Raw genomic sequence first — 18,993 nt, 5'->3', positions numbered from 1 at the left:
AAGCTATATTTTAAAAAATAATTATTTTTATATTCACTTATATTTTAGGCTAAGTAGAAATAATTACTTTTCATGTGATATAAATAAAAATATAATTTTTTTTGTTTTCTTTATGAAATTATGACAAATAAAGTCTAAAAAAATATATATGAAGAATAAATTAGTAATTAAATTAATATATAATATAAGATATAATTTGGATGATAATATATGTATTTTAGAGTAAAGCTTTAATGATAAAATAATGGATTTTATCCATAATAATAATAAAATCTTTATATTATATTTAATTAATTTATAAGCCAAAATTAAAGATTCCTATAAAATTGTAAGCACGGAGTAAAATTATTAATAGTCACATCAACACTTATTTTTAGGGGTATGTTTGTCATTTAAAAAATAGACATTTTTCATGGACTCTAAATGACATACATACCCTCATTTTATATTTTTGATCCATTCCAGTACAGCCCTTGTAAGGGTACATATGCCAATTCACTACTTGCTCTGGCGATGTGCTCGGTCAAAAGACAAAATTACCCTTTTTATTTCTTTTATATCATTATAAGACACAACATTGTGAGGGTATTTCTGTCATTTGAGAATATTTTCTCTCTCCGTGGTGGTTTTTGGCTCTGAAACTTATTATTATCTCCCATACATTCACAAAATTTGTTATCACTCCTCCCAATTTCCCTCTCTCGCTTCCGTCTCATAAATCTCTCTCTCTCCTTCTCTGTACAGAGTGCACTCTCCTAGCGCAAGTGCTCTGTCTTCCTCCTATTCCGCCGTGGGGTTCTGGCGACGGCGGCGGGGCCGCACCGGCGGCGTAGGCCCTCGTCCGATCGTTCTTCCCCTTGTCTAGGGTTTTTGGAACTCTCTCTTCCTCCGGAACGCTGCTTATTCTCTCCGTTGTAGTAGCAGATTAGGTCTCAGAATTTTTCATCGAGGGTTTATTTGGCTACCGAAGAACCTAGGGTTTTCTTCTCCATTCTCGTTGGTAAGAACAATGGGTCCTCTTATTTTTTAAGCTTTACATGGTATTATGAGGATTTTTTTATAGTATTATATTGGGGGTTTCATCTATATCGCTCTATAGTTTGGATTTGCACGCATTTTTGTTTAAGACATGTGAATTTTCTATTTTTTTGCTCGAAAAATATGGTTTTGGTAATCCTAGGAAGTAATTTTTCTTATTATGGAAATTTTATTGCTTAGTTTGATCTCTTAAGACTTTTGGCTGCTTGTTACTGACTTGCTTATATGTTTTTCTCTTTGTTTTTCCTTGCTTTTGTTAAACTTAGGAAGTGTGGTTTGTTGTCCTCCTTACGACGTCTATGATCATTTGAATTTGATATTTCCTTTGTTTATATGTATGTATATATATATATATATATATATTATTATATATATATATTATTTTGAGGACATTTTGACAGAAGGCTTGTTTGATTAGTGATATCCTCCTAGGTTAGCATGGGGGAGTTGTGGAAGTTAAGCACCTCTAAATTTCCAACAGTGGTCATGAAAATTGTAGTTTATCAAGTTGTGTTTGAAGGTACTTATAGGCCTCTTTTTGTGTCACGCTTTGAGGAGATTTTGCGTAACTTAGATTCTTCTGTAATCCCTTTATTCCTAGCAGTGTTTAACAAATGAAGCTTTTTTTCCAATTAGTAATAAATGTATTAAGATCCTTAAACTTTCTGTTTGGTTTGCAGATTCAGAAGTGTGGACTTGTATCTGGGCATTATTTAGCTTTACTATTTACTCTACAAGGTGAGAAATGTGTTCTAGATGATACTACAGAATCGTTGGCAGAGGTATTGTTCCTTGAAGGCAGGATATTCCTTCTAGTTGTTTTACTTTTGCATGTGCATTTTACATTTTATATGACTCAATGCACAGTTAATATTGTCATTTGAAAATTCAAAAGCAGAAGATTTTGAGAAATTTGAGGTCAATTTGGTAAAATCTGAAAACTTTTAATTTGTGGCTCTGTACAGTTTTGATGCTTTGCTCATTTGGTTTGTTAGGCTTTTGTTTGATTCCATTTCATAGCAGATTAGGATTTTCATCTTTTTAGTTAGGCAGTCAGTTACTTCATCATTTTGTTCTTTTCTCTCTGATTGTTAACCTGCGAAGTTAGGTTTCTCTTAGTCTTCTCTCTCAGAAGTTGTACCTATGGCAATCTTGTCTACTTTTTTAAAGTAGTTCAACTGTTTTTTAACTGACTGTGAGGCTTTTTTTCATTGTTTTTGTTTCAATTGGATTGTTGGTCGAGTTATTGGTTATGCTGCTTATACACAAAATCGAAAGGAAGTTCCCCCAATTTTATATTTTTTGTGTGCAACTTATCTCCAATCTTCAGAATCTTGCGCACATGCCATATGTGGACAAATCTTGCTAAACCACAAAATAGAAATAAAACAGTAGTAATATAGGAAGACACAAAGATTTAAGTAGAAAATCTTCCAAAGGGAGAAAAAACCTCTAGGCAATAGAGGATCCGCTGAGCAAGTATATACAAACTCTGATCTTTTGAATAGATTAATCCTTATCTAAGGAACACCACTTGTACAACCCAGTATAAGAATTTCAGTAAGACAAACCACAATTCCTAGAAAAAATATCGTAGAAGATAGTATCCAATCAAGAAGATCCATTCCATCATGTAGTCTCAACTACGGCAGTTGATGCTGATGTTGAATGCCAATAGAAGATGGAGTATAATCCCTTCTACTTTCTTCTCTTCTTTCCTCTTCTTTTCTCTCTCTTGCTATTGTACTCCCCAAGGTCCAACTAACTTTAGCTCCTATGATTCACTTCTTCCCTCCTAATTAGACCAAGAGTGGCAAAGCCCACTAATTTGAGTTTGTGCTGCCGGCCCCTCCTCCACAACAGTGTTCATACTGCTTAAGTTGGAAGGAGTCCTATTGAATGCTTAAAGGGCGAAAGGGGGTTTGGCATCTGTCCCCGTACCCTTAAACACTACAAGGGCCTTTCATCTGACCATCCTATTTTGGTTAGTCTTGGAGAATGTGTTTTCTTGATATGAACTAATTTTCATCAAGCTGCATAAATTGATTTCCATGCTAAGAAGGACATGAAATCAACATTTCTATCCAAGGTACTTCATCATTGTAATGAAGACAATCTTATATCTATGTTCTTGATTTTTATTGTCTAGGAGGATAAGTAGATACTTTGAATATACAAGGAAGCATTTCCCCATATTTCTTACAACTGTTTACATGGAATTAGTTAAAAATTATATTCATCTTGTTTTTTTTCTATAGTATGTGTTGAGTTTAACATCAGGACTATTTTTTGGCATAATGATGTTTTGTAGTACTTTTACCATTTTATGCTCCACTACCTACAATTCTTCTAAGTTCTAACAAAAGCTGCAATTGTTTTTACTATAGAGCCTTCACCTATGTGATTTTATGTCCTATTGGCTTCCCTTCTCTATCTCTCTTTTGTATTGTTTTTTTCTTTCATTCCCCTCTTATTTTAACTCTTGAGATTGCTCTAGTTTCAGTTCTCTTTTTCCTTGATCAAGAGCATGAGGATCTCCCTGGTGCTGTCAAAGGCAGGAGGTATACTTCCCATTTCTCCAATACTGTGAGAAGGGCCTTGTTTATTAATAAGAGAGGAAGAGAGTAAGGTGTGTCCTCTCTTATTGCCTACTCGATCAGCAAGAGCAGTCATGGTGCATTGAGCTGCCATAGGTGGTAGGAAGGAGGGTGGGAGAGGGAGATGGGAAAGAGAGGGAGGGAACCTCTATCACACCAAATTGGTGATGATAGTGTTGGAGTAATGTGAGACCTGCGCAAGATTGTAGGTTGATTTCCTAAACAGGATAAGTTCACTATTCAGCTCGAATTACCTAAAAGAAGTTGGATTACTATAGGTTCTTGTAGGAAATTTAATGCATGAACAGACCCTTAGTGTTTCTGCTTGTTTGATCTTTCTAATAATGTTTCTTTTCTTTGATGCTGTCAAAGGATGATGCGATCATCAATTTCCATTGGACTTGTTTGTGCTAGGACAATTGTTGTGATGGCCTAATATGTGAGGGGATGTCCTTTTGTCTTCTGTTGCACCATTTTCCTAGGAATTGGATCTATTATTAGGTTAGGAAGTTAATTCGGGCAAGGTTAGGTTTGTCGGCTACATGAAGCTTTTACAAAAGTCTCTTGGCCTCCCCAAGAAAACCCTTAGGCTTCTTCTTAGCTTGGATTTCCTAAAAAGCTTTTGGATCAAGATTTCTAGTTTTGACTGGTTTCAGTGGGGTATCAGCTAGATCAACTGATTTTGATTCGTATCAGACCTATTTCAGTTGGATCGGCTGAAACCACCCTTTATTGGTTAGTGAAATGCATCCAATCTTGTGTCCAAAACAATCCTACATACCTCTCTCTCTCTCTATCCATATTCCACCTTGACGAAGTTCTTGGATGCATATCTATTGAAGTAGACATCCATTGAACTCCTCGGATGGATCTGGCTACACTGCACTCAGACGATCTTGGCTAAGTCCTTTTTCTTTCTTTTCGGTTTTTTTTTTCTCATTTCTCCTCTCTCCAGTGACGTCCCATGCGTCTCTATCTCTATCTGTGCCTCTCTCCCTTTGCTCTTCTTCTCTACTGCATCAATAGAGAGAAAGAGAGGGTGAAAGGAGGAAATGGGAGAGGCATTGTGTGTGTGTGTGGAGAGAGAGAGAAAGAGAGAGCAAGTGGGAGAGTGCGAGAGGGGAATAGATAGATTTTCTTTTCTTTTTTTTTGGAGTGTGAGAGATAAGTGAGATGTGGCAGAGGCAAGGAGAATGAGAGTGGGAGAAAAGTAGATTTTGTGTGAGAAGTGAGGGAGAGATTGAGAAAGTAGAACTATTTTCATTATTTTTTTGTGTAAAAAGGAACTAAAGAGTCATGCACTTTAAGACTAAACATCTCTTCTTCCATGAGTTGATGTTAACAAAAAGGAGAGTTTTGTCCCATAAACCTAAGATTGGTTTTAGATTGCATATTTTTAGTTTTTAGAGTGAGTTATTTATATTTTATATCTTTTTTACGTAATTAAATAATAGTCTAATACCAAAATAGCCGATGTGACAAATTGATATAGCTGATATATATCCTTTTTTGGGTGGCTAATCTCGATCTCGATATTCGTAACTTTGCTTTGGAGTTTAGACACTTCCCAAACCCTTGCCTTCCTAAATTCTCTTGGTCTCTTTAAAATAGACCCTAAACTCCTCAACCCGTAGCCACCCTCTCCTCTTTATAAAGTTTAAAGTTTAAACTTTAAACTGAGGTTGTCAAGTATCACTCTCTATATAAATTTCTGTGCTCGACTTCTGCATCTCTTCCCTACTCTTTTATGTTTACGCTACTCCCTCCCACAAACTTGGTGGTTTCCTTCATTATCTTCTCTCACAAACTTCATTTGATCCTTGTGGGTTTCTTATCCTCTATTCGAGTTCTCCCCTCCATTTCCAAGTATTTGCTGCTGTCCTGACTCCTGAGGAATTCTTGCAATGAAAAGAATAGTTCTGGTGCCTGAAGTTGAAGATGAAAGCAAAGTTTAAGGCTAAATATAACCTTTCTCATTGGATTGGATCCTACGATACTTTTCCCACAGTTTTGCATTTCCTCTAAAGCTTAGAACTACCTTTTTCCTGTTTTTGGCTGATCTTAGTCTAGTAATCTGTTCTCTGCTTGTTTGGCCTTATCCTGCAGCAAGAACATCTAGATTTGTTGGTTTTAGTTAAGTTCAAGCTGCATTAGGTTATGTCTTGCTTAAAATTTTTTAATAGAGGGCCTTATGGTTGTTTAATACTTCAATTCTTTGCGTTGCCGAAATGTAATATTTTATTTGATCATATGTTATCTAGTATTTATTAGCACCTTTAATTGCATTAAGTTTCTTTCAGATGGCCTGACATGATATTTTATCAACTGATCTTTATAATGTTATATAAGTTGAATCAAATAACTTCTATATCACTAGATGCTGAAGATTTATCCTTTCCCTATACTACATCTAGTCCAGCTTACCGGTGGACTTTTTAGGCAGTCTATCACTATTTCGTTATTTATGTTTTTCATTACTAGATTGCGTGACATTCATTCTCCACAAGTTTGCGTAGTTGTAATTCTAATTTTGGAGAACTAGAATTTCACTTTTGGGTGACAAATTTAATGAAGAGAAGTCAACTGTGTATTGAAATCCAGTAGTCAAGTTTTCATCCAGGACACCTTTTAATGGAGTAATCTTGTAGGCTACTTCTAGGTCTTTGACAGGGGCCTATCACTTGAGGTGAGATAGAATCTAATCAGTGTCAAATACCGTGATAATTAAGATTCTCTGTTAAAAATCAGAGATGTGCTCTAGATTACCAATGTGGAAGTATTGATGTTGTTTCAGTGTTAGTATAAAATGCTACATTTAAGATTTTTAAATTTTAACAACCCTGAGACGTATGTACATCTTCGGAATATCAGTTTCAGCTCAAGTTTCAGTCCTAGATTGGACGAAAAATGTTGGAGTTTCAGTTTTTTAGGTTTAGGTCATTTAAAAAAAATAAAAAGTTAAAGAAAGATTTGGAAAATTTTGAAGGATAGCATAAAAATTGTAAAAGAAAGACCGGAAAAGTATCAAATTTAATTAGTTTACTTCCATTTATAAGTAATTAAGAGAAACTAATGCTGAGATTACCAACTTTATTGCCACTAATTAGAGTAATTACTATTGTTACCATAGTTTCAAGTAAATTGAAGCTATATTGCTCATGTTACAGAATGTATTTCAAGTGATGCTTGGAGAAATTAATGTTGCCCTACACAAAATATTCACATACCCCCATTAATAGGGTGAAAAAATTGATGCTAAAGAGTAGATCTTGGCATCTTGCCACTAATGAGGAGTATCACTTTTTATAAGTTGCTCATGTTACCAAAACAGATATAAATGCCATTTATAAGGGAATAAGATTCGGGGAATTGATATTTACAGGGTCATTTTTGTTATTTGCAGAGCAGAGCTCAAATTTTTTATTTGCACGTCGAATCTTTTGCCCTTGAGCCTTATCATTATTACAATATTATGCCCCAAAGCCCCAATCTGATTGATCTCTTTTGTTATTCCTCTTCTCTTTCATTGCCACCCCTTTACCTCCACTTCTCCCTTGCTTCCTTAAAAGAAGACTCTGTATTGGTCAATGAAAGAACTCTTTGCACTTGTCAACAAGAGCAGAGAAATGGTCCGAAACCCATAGGCTTGGTTGAAGTATTTTTTTACAAATGGAATATTCTGTTTTTAAAGTTAGTTGAGCCTCTTTTCAAGCTTTGTTTTTAGATCAATGGACAATGATTTTAAGGATCTCAAAAAACTCAAACGTAATGTGAGAAGGTTGACAAATAAGGATAGGGATATAGCACCTCCCTATTGGGAGGTCCTTGCTAGAATGGGGATGGTGATTGATAAAGGAGGATTAGAAGCTGCTTGTTGCATTGAGGGACTTGGCGTCTTGGCGACAACAATATTATACTCTGTGGATTTGATGAGGTAGTGGAATAAAATACCAACAAGGGGGTGGTCAAGAATAGTGGAGAAATGGTTTGGCTTAGGAGATTAAGGTCTAACAGATGAGGAGCAGTAGTTAATTGCAAACTAGTAATTGAGTGGAAAATGATCTGTTGTTTCCTCTTCCTAAATGAGTTATTGAGGGGTAAAAGAGTCACTATAGAAAAATAAGATTTAAGTTGTTCTTTAGATAGAAAGAAGATTTCAGTTGCTCTATAAACACTGAAAACTATTCTGTAAATATCAATTCCTTTTGATTCAATTTTACTTTATAGAAGCCATTTAAGACTAGGGAGAATCAATGCTGACTGGTAATGGAAAGATATTAAAGTTAAGTAGTCAATGCTGATACTACCAAGAGTGGAAGTCATTGGGCTGGTTTCAAACTTAAAGCCCAATCTATCATCTTACTCGTCTATTTACTTTGACTATATGGCTTAGAACTCTTATTTTACAAAACCATAAGGTTGAGTGTAAAGTGAAAAATACCTGTTCTGTTTCAATCGAAATGGAGCTGATACTGCAAGGCTCATTGTGGTAAGACAAAAATAGTTTATTTACTAGTTTTGGCGAAATGGATCAGTTTCGGCTGATTTTTCAAACCATGCATCTGTACTATTTTTTAATTTTCTTTTGACCAGATATTTGGATGTTAACTATAATTTAGGGCAAATTATAGTTTACCCCTAAATGGTTACCAACCTCCACCACAATTTAAACTCTTAACTCCTCCATGGCCAAACCAAGTTACTACTTTTGGATTTTCTATCTGAAATTAATGGAACAAATGCTAAAATTAATCTGGTTCATTGACGCTAATATTTTCCATTATAAGCAAGTTAAATGACTAGACTACATCTATCATCCTTAAATCAGACTATACTTTTGTTTGGGGGTAACTAAGTATTCTCACATCTTCATTAATGATTGACAAATTATTGCAACTTAGTGTGGACCATAGACGATTAAGTGCTAAGTTTAAAGCATGGTTCACCGGATCCGTCAAAACTGATCATAATCCAGGCCCCGATCGGAACCCTCTTTGTCTTTGTTATTTTTTCTCGCTCTCCCTCTTTTACTATTTTTTCTCTTTTTCTCTCCTTACTATATAGACATTGTTTCTCTTATGAAGAAATCTAGCTTCGACGAATTTTGGCAAACTCCGACAAACTCCAGTATATAATTTTTTAATTTTATTTTTTTCTCAGTTTTTTTTATTTTTTCACTCTCTCCTTTTTTCTTCTTCTTCACTGCACTATGATTTTTTTTTTTGTTTGATTTTCTTCCACTTGCTCTCTTTCTAATTTTTTTTTTAGTTTTCACTGTACCATAGTTATTCTTTCTTTATTTTATAATTTTTCTGAATTTTAAGAAGTTTCTCTACGTTTTTTAAAATATGAATTTTACGTAATTAAAAAGTCTGATTCGATTAAGGCGATCGATATGACTGATCTAACCGATATATATCGTTTTTTTGAAAGGCCGATCCCAATCATGATCACAATTTTTCAAGCCTTGGTTTAAAGTACATGAGGGTAACTTTAATTTACAATATAACTTATGAAGTTGGGTGCCTGTTTTTAACTCTGTAATTTTTCCCTTATCTGTGTTATTACTGTGGGGATGTTCTGGATATCAAATAACTTAGGAATATAATTAGCCTAGCAATTCTTTTATATCGCAAGAAACTCATCATCCATCGAGTTTTCTGTCAATTAAAGAAAGATATCTTTTATTTACTGGCACTTTCTTAAATTTTCTTTTTTTAGGATAGTGCATTTTTGTAGAAGATAAAATGAAAAGAGAATTTAACAAAAGAATATTAATTCTTCTTAACTTTAGAGTCTTTGCTTCATCCTAAAAAGGTTGGGCAGATTCATGATTCTGGCTTTTCATATGAAGTCAGTAATTAGTAGTTTAGTTTATCATATCTTTGGTAGTTCTACTACACAGTACAATAGTCTGAAAAGCACGGATAACCCCAATGGGGGAAGTATCCATATCTAATACATTTCTGGTGTATTCGGAAATTAAAAATAATTAGTTTTTATTTTCAGATACGGGGTGGATACATTGGGGATCCGTTAGGGATACATATTGGGGTAATTGGGTAATCAAGTGTGTGTGATTTTATAAATCCTTTAACTTACTCTCCCCAACCCTCTTTCATTCTCCCCCTTTTTCAAATGGTTCGTGCCCTAGCCCACGCTGTTCTCCCCCTCTCTCTTGATGAATGAGTCGATGACAATGCCGTTCTCCCCCTCTTGATGAACTAGTCAACGACGACACCATTCTCCCCCTCTCTCATCGAACTAGTCGACGACGACACCGTTCTCTAGCGATGATCTTCCTCTCACTCTCACTCTGGTATTTTCTTCTGCCTTTAATTGTCTCTCATTTTCTCTATCAATTCTTCTCAGTTTTTTCTCAAATTCTTCTCTGAATTTTCTTCATATGATTTCTTCCGCTTCCCCTTCTCAATTTCTGTTTTCAGTTTCGTTCTTCAGTTTTTCTTCTCTTTTATTTCTCAGTTTTTTTTCCCTTGTTCTCTGAAATTGCGCAAATTTTCTTCTCTGGATTTTTCTTCTCCTGTATGTTAAATTTGTTGTGGAATGGTCAGTAGAACTTTCCTGTTTATTTTCAGAGAAGAAAAACTAATTAATTTGTTAAATTAGAATGTTATAATGCTTATAGTAATACTAACTGTTAGATTAGTATAGTGTTAGAACTTAGAATTTCTCTGTTTTATTTTTACCACATATATAAGCCTATGAATTGCTTATATTGAATGCAATGATTACTACTATTCTCATTTTGATACATTAATTTTATATATTTTAATATAATTTATTTATTGTCATATCCTGTTTTTTGAGAATTTGTTGTATCCCCGTATCCATATTGTACCCGTATCCCATAGCCATATTCGTGCTTCATAGACAAATGTGCATACATTTGTTACACTGCCCTTGGTTGCTTTTCTGTTTGGATTGTGGAGTTAACAGCATATTTCATGTACTATGTGGAGATGGGTTGATATGCTACATGTTTTTTGCAGGTCACACTGATTACTTCATATCCTGGTATTCCTAATTGGCTGCAGTTAAGCATTTGGTACAAAATATATTGGTAAAGGGATTAAATATGGTCTTCAGTCTTTTTCTGAGAATGGTCTGTACTTAAAAGTAAGGATGAATAGCAACTTTCTCTTGTTGAGGCATTTCACATGAAGGTGTTCGGAGTCATTATTCTTATAGTATAATGGAGTGCAACAAAGAAGAGGCCGTAAGAGCTAAGGAAATTGCTGAGAGAAAGATGCAAGACAGAGATTTTGTTGGTGCACGAAAGGTAGCTCTCAAGGCTCAAAGGCTATTCCCAGACCTTGAAAATATCTCTCAGATGTTAACTGTTTGTGAAGTGCATTGCTCAGCTGGAGTTAAGGTCTATGGAGAGATAGATTGGTACGGAATTCTTCAAGTTGAGGCGACAGCAGATGAGTCATTGATAAAGAAGCAATACCGCAAGCTCGCTCTTTGCCTCCATCCTGATAAAAACAAATTTTCTGGTGCTGAAGCTGCCTTTAAGTTAATTGGAGAAGCACATATGATGCTGTCTGATCGAGCAAAACGTTCAGTTTATGACATTAAAAGAAACGGAAACATCAGAACTGCTCTTACTAAACAGCCTTCTTATCAGTCAAAGAAAACTTCATCTGTTAGAAACAATGCTAACACTGCAAACTTTAATGGCTTGAATCAGCAGCAGCCAGCAGGATCTCAGACATTCTGGACCATTTGTCCTTTCTGTGGCATGAGATACCAGTACTTCCGTAGTATCTTAAAGAAAGCTCTCCGCTGTCAGAACTGTTTGAAACCTTTTATTGCATATGACTTGAATACACAAGCTGTGCCTTCTGCAGCAAACTCGGGGTTTGGATGTAAGGGTTCTGACATTCCACTGCAACAGTATCCAGGTCAGCAAGCTCATGTTACTAGCCAGCAATGGCAATTTGGAAATCCTGTTGCTAATACAGGGTTTCAGGGAAATGTGGGCGGAAAGCCAGGGATCAATTGTCATCATGCAGATGGACCTATCAACAAGGATGAAGGTAGTAAGGAGGCTGATGATGGGGCAGGTGATGAGGTGAAGTTTGAAAAAGTAAAGCTTGCAGAAATGAACAGGAGAGATCATGAAATTAAAACTTCGACAGCAAATCCTGCCAAACCTTCATCATCAAATGCAAGACAAAAGAGGGGCAGAAAGGTAGTAGAAGATTCTAGTGATTCGGAGACAAGTGATAGTGAAGATCTAGTTGTTGAAGAAGATGAGCCCGAAGTGCAATGTTGTAGGCAAACTTCCAACCGGTATCCCCGAAGATCTAGCAGGCAGAAGCAGAATGTTACTTATAATGAAGATGAAACTGATGATGAGGGGGACGACAATGATGACGACTTTTTGAACCCCCCTCGTAGTAAAAAGTTAAAGAAGGCTGGATCTTCTTGCCATGCTGATCAGACTGACCAAGCATTGTCTGATGGTGATTCTGTGGGCGTCAATGCAGGAGCCAACAGGATAAACATTTCTAACAATGTTTACATGAAGCAGAAGGGAAGTGTTCCATTTGGAGAGGAAGTACCAAATGGAAGTGAAGTGGGAAAAGATAAGATATATAAAGGCAAAGAGGAAATTGGTGAGAACGAGGAAAATCATGGAGCTGTACCTGACCTTTCTGATCCTGATTCGGTCTCATTTTCCTATCCTGATCCAGAATTTTTTGACTTTGAGAAATTCAGGGATGTCAATCAATTTGCAGCTGATCAGATCTGGGCACTCTATGATAACCTTGATGGTATGCCTAGATTCTACGCTCGGATTAGGCATGTTGATGCTCGACACTTTAAGGTACGCTTTACTTGGCTAGAGCATGATCCCACAAATGAAGCTGAAATGACATGGTCCGATGAGGAGTTGCCTGTTGCTTGTGGAAAGTTTAAACTTGGAAAAGCAGAAACTACTCAAAGCCGGCTGATGTTTTCTCATATTATACCTTCGGAAAAAGGCAGAAAAAGAAATACATATGATATATATCCTAGAAAGGGTGATGTTTGGGCTCTCTATAAGGGTTGGGATATTGGATGGTGCTCAGATGCACAAAATCATAGAATCTACGAATATGAACTTGTAGAAGTCCTTTCTGATTTCACAGTGAGTACTGGGATTAGCGTCATTCCACTACTTAAGATAAAGGGTTTTGTAAGTTTGTTCATGCAAGCAAAGGACACACCCCCATATGCAATTCCATCCAATGAAATTCTTAGGTTTTCACACTTTGTTCCTTGTTATAAGATGACTGGAACTGAAAGAGAACATATCCCTTCAGGTGCTTTTGAACTTGATCCTGCAGCTCTTCCTATTAACTATGAAGGGACTTCTTTTTCTGTCACTCTTAACAGTATGAAAGCTGGAAAATTGGGCACTGAATGCTATGGTTCATCTCATGAAAGCGCAGCTAACAGAGGGAGATCTCAAACCACTACAGTGAAGGAGACAGCAAATGTGAGCTGCCAGGATCTTTCTTCCCAGTGGAAGACAGAGGTTAGCAAGAATGAACGTGATCACATAAATACAAGTCAGCAAGTGGCGACAGAGAATCAGCAGAATGTAGGAAATAATGTAGATAATAATGTGGAAGATGATATGGGTGCATGGGGAAACAATGTCCGTGATGCTAATAGATGCGATAATTCTCAGCCAGAATCTTCAACCTGCAGTTTTTATGAGTATCCTTATTCAGAATTCCACAACTTTGAAGATGGGAGGTCATTTGATAAGGTCCAAGAGGGTCAGATTTGGGCGCTATATAGTGATATAGATAAGTTTCCTAAGTATTATATCTTGATAAAGAAGGTTGAATTTGAACGTCATAAAGTGGATACTAGATGGCTTGAGGCTTGCCCTCAGAGAGAAGAGGAACGCATATGGTTGGAAGGAGAACTGCCTCTTGTATGTGGAGATTTCAAAGTTGCTAATTGGGGCTTGACATATAATTCTACCGATGCCTTCTCTCATCTAGTTCAGACCAGACAAACTGGTGGGAAGCATCGTTACCAAATCCTTCCTAGCATTGGTGAAATTTGGGCTATCTACAGGAACTGGAGAGCAGGATGGACCCTTTTGGATGTACGAAACTGTGAGTATGATGTGGTGGAGATATGTCAGCATACTGGTGGTGGCATGAAAGTGTCATTGCTATCTAAGGTGGATGGTTACAGCACTGTATTTATGCTGGATAAAAACAGAAAAGCTACAAAAACAATGGAGCTACCTGAAGACGAGTACATGAGATTCTCTCATCAAATTCCTGCATTTCGGCTGACAAATGAAAGAGATGGCAAGCTTCGAGGCTATTGGGAACTTGATCCTGCATCTGTGCCGGAGGCTTTATTATTCTCAGATTTCCAGTGAGAAGCTTCATGTCCATGTGAGCTTAACAGGTTTGCTTTTTTCACAAACTCTGTGAAAACTCCTGAGGCTTTTGTGCCAAGTAAGCCCATGGAGAGCTCTTGACTGGAGTGAGTTCTTATTCAAACTGTATGCAGGATTTCCTTAAAATCCTGACCTTGGGATCGATGCTTGTATCATATCAGGTTGTATATGGAAGGCCATCTGTGCCCTAGATTTTGCTTTAGAAGCTCACAACTCATTTCCACTAGGTCTATGTGGATTGTAGCATCAAAAGCTTGTCGTACTCTAGTTTTTGGAGGCATCTAGAAGGTACTAGCAGGGAGGGCTCACCAACCAGGTGATCAACATGTTTTTGCCAGCTTGTAGTTCTTTCCTGGGCTTCTGTTGTCACTTTACTGATCAACATTCCTGCAGCTGCAACGACCTAACATGTCAAGTTTTCTTTTTAGTTCATTTCTAGGAATTTCTTGAATTGAGCTAAAGTTGGCATTCACATGTAAGTGAATTTCAGGGAGGCTGATTGCTTTATCATAAACAAGGTATTCTCCGCCCTAAATTCTGTCTCTGTGAAGCCTAAATATTTCTCATAGCACAGTAATCAAGTAAAGATGTACTCTGTAATTCATCCTCATTTTGTAGTATGGGTTCTCTATTTCAAGTAAACACTGCCTCCTGTGGTACTTTTACCTGTTCATCTGTTTAGCTCTCGTTACGAGTCTCCAGTTGCATTGCTCATCGCTGTGATTATGTTCCTTTATGCTTCTTTAATGCCTTCTAATTGGGACTCCAGGTTTGCCCCTTTGCACTTAATTTTGGTTTGCTTGATGTGGTTTTCCATGATTTTATCTGTTCATCCTTGATTGCTTCAATCTTGTTTCAGGCTTGTCCTCCTAATTCTTTTTATAAATGTAATTTATTTTAAAACTTAAAAACGAGACTAAGTGTGTTTGAAAATAGTTGATCTGTTTGGTTAACAATTTATATGAAAATTTTAGATTTTCTAAAAGATATGTTAAAATTTAGGGAGAAAATTTTATATAAATTATTTTCTGGTTCAGTAATTTTTAAATATAAATTGCTGACCGGATTAACTACTTATATAAAAATTTATTTATCACACTTAAATTTTTTGTTAAATTAAAACTTTTATATAAGTTGTTGGATAGAGTTAGTGACGGATATTTGAAAGTTGCTAGTTGCTGATTGGATTAGCAGTTTTTAAATATACATAATTTAAGTTTTGAAGTATAATAGACACGTAAAATAATAAATAAGTTGGAGGATTAGATTGGTCAAAACCTTTACCTGGTGCTTTCGTTTAATTTCTATGTTAACGTCTGCGTTCCATCTTGCCCCCTTGGGATTCTCGTTTGGAATTCAGTGTGCTTGTGCTGTGTAGTTGGTATTGTAGCTCCGTAGAGCAGATCTTCTGAAGCTGATGCTGATACTGATGCTAGTGCTGGTAGTCACAGACTAAGTTACCAATCTATGCTGGTAGTCACAGACCTGGTAAGCTGAATGCTCTATTCTTTGCAGTCATACATATTGCATATCATCTTTGAGCAAATTACATTATTAAACATGCCTTTTGATTGTTTAACACTTAACTTATTTATTTATTTCTTTTTGAGAGAACTCTTCACATTAGTTTCCAGTCTGTTACTTTGAGATCTGTTGGACTTCCTTTTATTCATAGAAAAGAACTTGTTATAGGTTTGATTCCTCTCGTAAATATTATGATTGATATTTAATAAAAAAAGTTATATGCATATTATTATTTTTTTAGAAAGATTGATTCAATTGTTTAACTTATATATTAAGAGTGCTAGTCTCTTTGTCTACTTTATAACCCATGAGCTTGTGAGATCTATTAAAACAAATGCAAGGGAAGCTATGTTGATGCCCTTAAACTAACCAAAACTTATTATTGTGGGTCTCCAAAGTAAGGTGGTATTTGGATACGATTTTAACTCTTAAATTTGGTTAGCACACTTATTTCTTAAACTTGAGTAACTTATCTCAAATTGTGGAATGCAGACATATTTAATATGAATTGCATGCTTTTAGATTTGCAAAAAATCCATGTCAAAGTCTGCATTGCGTATAATATCAGTGCGCAATGGAGATTCTTAGGTACGCAATGACCTTTTTATATAATATGTAATGTATTTCTGGGTACTGGCATAGAATAGAGAAATATTCCTAAAATTAAAAAAAAAATAAAGTACACATAACTAATATCATTAAATAAAGAGAATTTTTTATATAATATTCTGTGTTTTAATAAAATTGTGATTTACATCCTATATTTTTACTATTTGTAAATCGAACTCTATAATCTAGCAAATATATACAGAAAATATCTTGGGTTAGATTTGAATTAACATAATTAAAATATCCTTAGTATGACTTGGTTTTGAGTATTTTTATAATTTTTTAGGTATAGTTAGTTAACTTAGATGTTTGATTAAGTTTAACTAACAGATCTAACAGCTAGATACTTTTTTGCACATATTTACTAAATTATAAGTCTCGATTTGTAAATAATAAAAATATAGGATGTAAACTATAATTTTGTTTAAAAAAAAATAAAGTATTATATGCAAATTTTCTTTTATCTTGTCTTGTGTTCATATAGTTCTTTTTGTATAAAAGTACCTAGTTAATTACATACAAAAGGGTTTCCTAGTGTTCCACTAACTTGGTTTTGACATTTAACACCGTTTTTTTTAACGTGGTTACCCTATACCCCTTAAACCCAGAGTAACAAGTTAAATCAATTTAACATCAAAGTTAAATTACCATTTTGCTCTTGATTACAATCCTTCTCTCCTCTCATCCCCATATCGTATTCTGTTTCAGTGACCACTTTTTCATATCAAAACTCTCAATTTTTCTAAATCGATTTAAATTACCATATTCAAGGTTATACAATGTATACATATTTACACTGCATGCTTGTAGGCCCGCACTATACATAATAATTACCTAAACTTGTTACAAACTACTGTAAATCACTGTAAAACAATGTTCATCCTTAATACATCATTATAATTAACCAGTTTTTGAAACATAAAATGCTGTACAAAAGAAGGCAATGCAAATCTACAAACATGCAGAATCTATTAACCTACTCTGATCCTTAACTTTGAATATGATACCATACAGAGGGAGTCACGAGCAGGGTGCTTTGGCTGGCGATTTAGTAGTGGCGACCTGGTGGAGCAACTGCCACAAATAGTCTTCCCTCAAGGACTGGTTATCGACTTTGGGCTTCGTCCCCTAGTTTGGAGTTCTACAAGGCAGAGGATCAAGAGTTCGTCAATCGATGTTGGGAATAGTTAGCGATGAGTTTGGAGATTACATGATCGCTTGTATAGGGTGGTGCATCCACGATGATTCCTTCCTGGGGAAGGAGTTGCTTCTAGATCTCTTCTCCTACAACATCCACTATTCTCCTTCTCCTTATGTTGTGCTTTTGAGGCCTTGTGGCTATTGTCTCTCAAGTATGAGGACAAGGGTCACTGGTCTTCTTTGTGTAGGAACACCAACAGGTTCTTCGGCTAGGATGGTGTCTACCTGTGGAGAAGATGTTTCTAGCTTTCATCCCTCAGCTTATGTCTTCTTCGATTCTTCTTTTGCCTTCTAAGAGGAGTTTTTTCTCCTGTAGTCTGGTCCTTTCTAAAGCTGAGGTTGAGCAGAAGAGCCTTGACAAGCTTATCTTCCAGAAGAATGTGGGAGAGCCTCTTTTTTTTTTCTTCTTATCTTCTTCCTGGATAAAGCCACCCCTTTGGACGGCTGCTCGCTATGGGACTCTACATGTCGAAGGCAGAAGGTTCATCATCCAATCCTAGAGCATCAGTTAGGGTGTCGCTAGAGTTTTCATGGATTGTTATGTATGAATTTCTCTTGTGGATCTCCTTCTCGACTGCAGTGTGTCAAAGATTCTTTGTTGAACATGACTCAGTTTAGAGCCATTGTCTCCTACAATGACTTGAAGATACCGAGCATGCAATCTTATCTTGCACAGGTTCGAATGTGGTGGACTAGAAGATGATAGGGTCGACGTTTCTCCATATTAGTGTTAAAGATGAATGCAGAATCTCTTAGAAAAATTTGTGTCTCCCTTGCTTTCTTGAGCTCCTTGTAAAACTAATGGTGCCATGTGGAAGAGGCATTTTATTTCACCTACAATGGCGTCCATAAGTATGTTGGGTTCTCTTCCCTCCATAGATCTGCTTATAGATTCACCTCCTTCGGGGTGGGGAGTAGTCCCTATTGTTTCTTTGGTTGGTACTCTTCCATATGGGAGTATAAACCAAAGAATGAGAGGGAAGTTGGATCCCAAGTCATATCCAGTATAAACCAAAGAGTGGACTTAATATGAGATTCGTATATTATCCATTAGGTTGCTAAGAATAATATATGCATTCTTGTTCTCTTTCTCTCAGACTAGAATGAAATCTTTAGGGTGCCTCCTTAAAAGAATAACAAACAAGAAATGTGGTTATAAAATATTATTTTCCGTAACCCCTTGATGCATTGCCCTTTTCAAGTTCTGAGCTTTTTGGCACATTTCCACTTTTTTTAGGCAAATTTATCGCCTCTGTTAGCATCAGCAGCTTTGATTTCTCGTCTCTCTTAAAGCTCATCCACCCTTACTCTTCTATTATAGGGTGTTCAGTCTAAAAAACTATTGCATTGTAGGGTCGTTTATAAGTTCTCCTATATGTGCAGGGATGCTTGCATACAATTTAAGGGAGAAAACTATTCTACACAAATATTACTAGTAAATGATAGAAAACAGAACCGATATAGAAGAAATTGTATGACAACAGAAGCCAATAGAATACATTACCCGCTAGAAAATTTTCAAATGAACATCCTCTTTCCTCCAGTAATATTAATCTGACAACTGATTTGCAGAATGTAACCAGTTAA

General features: G+C 35.9%; 1 protein-coding gene across 3 annotated transcripts; it reads left to right on the top strand.

The window, feature by feature from the left end:
* The first annotated feature begins 674 nt into the window (after nt 1–674).
* LOC140769740 (uncharacterized) lies at nt 675–14,715 on the top strand. 3 transcript variants are annotated; one of them, XM_073110596.1, is made up of 4 exons: nt 675–1,000; nt 1,719–1,820; nt 10,646–14,081; nt 14,187–14,715. In XM_073110596.1, the coding sequence occupies exon 3, from the start codon at nt 10,849–10,851 to the stop codon at nt 14,050–14,052; it is 3,204 nt and encodes a 1,067-aa protein (XP_072966697.1). In that variant the 5' UTR covers nt 675–1,000; nt 1,719–1,820; nt 10,646–10,848; the 3' UTR covers nt 14,053–14,081; nt 14,187–14,715. The 3 variants fall into 3 exon arrangements, with proteins under 3 accessions (XP_072966697.1, XP_072966696.1, XP_072966695.1); XM_073110595.1 differs by having other exon boundaries at nt 1,719–1,776; nt 10,646–14,715; XM_073110594.1 differs by having other exon boundaries at nt 10,646–14,715.
* The last annotated feature ends 4,278 nt before the right edge of the window (nt 14,716–18,993 follow it).

Source organism: Typha angustifolia, chromosome 11 (genome assembly GCF_048772165.1).
Source record: "Typha angustifolia cultivar Huaian chromosome 11, ASM4877216v1, whole genome shotgun sequence".
Taxonomy (NCBI): Eukaryota; Viridiplantae; Streptophyta; class Magnoliopsida; order Poales; family Typhaceae; genus Typha; species Typha angustifolia.
This window is presented reverse-complemented; position numbering and strand designations above follow the sequence as displayed.

Bases quoted from the DNA above. Each gene is read 5' to 3' on its own strand.
- LOC140769740 (XM_073110595.1), top strand. From the start codon at position 10,849: ATGGAGTGCAACAAAGAAGAGGCCGTAAGAGCTAAGGAAATTGCTGAG.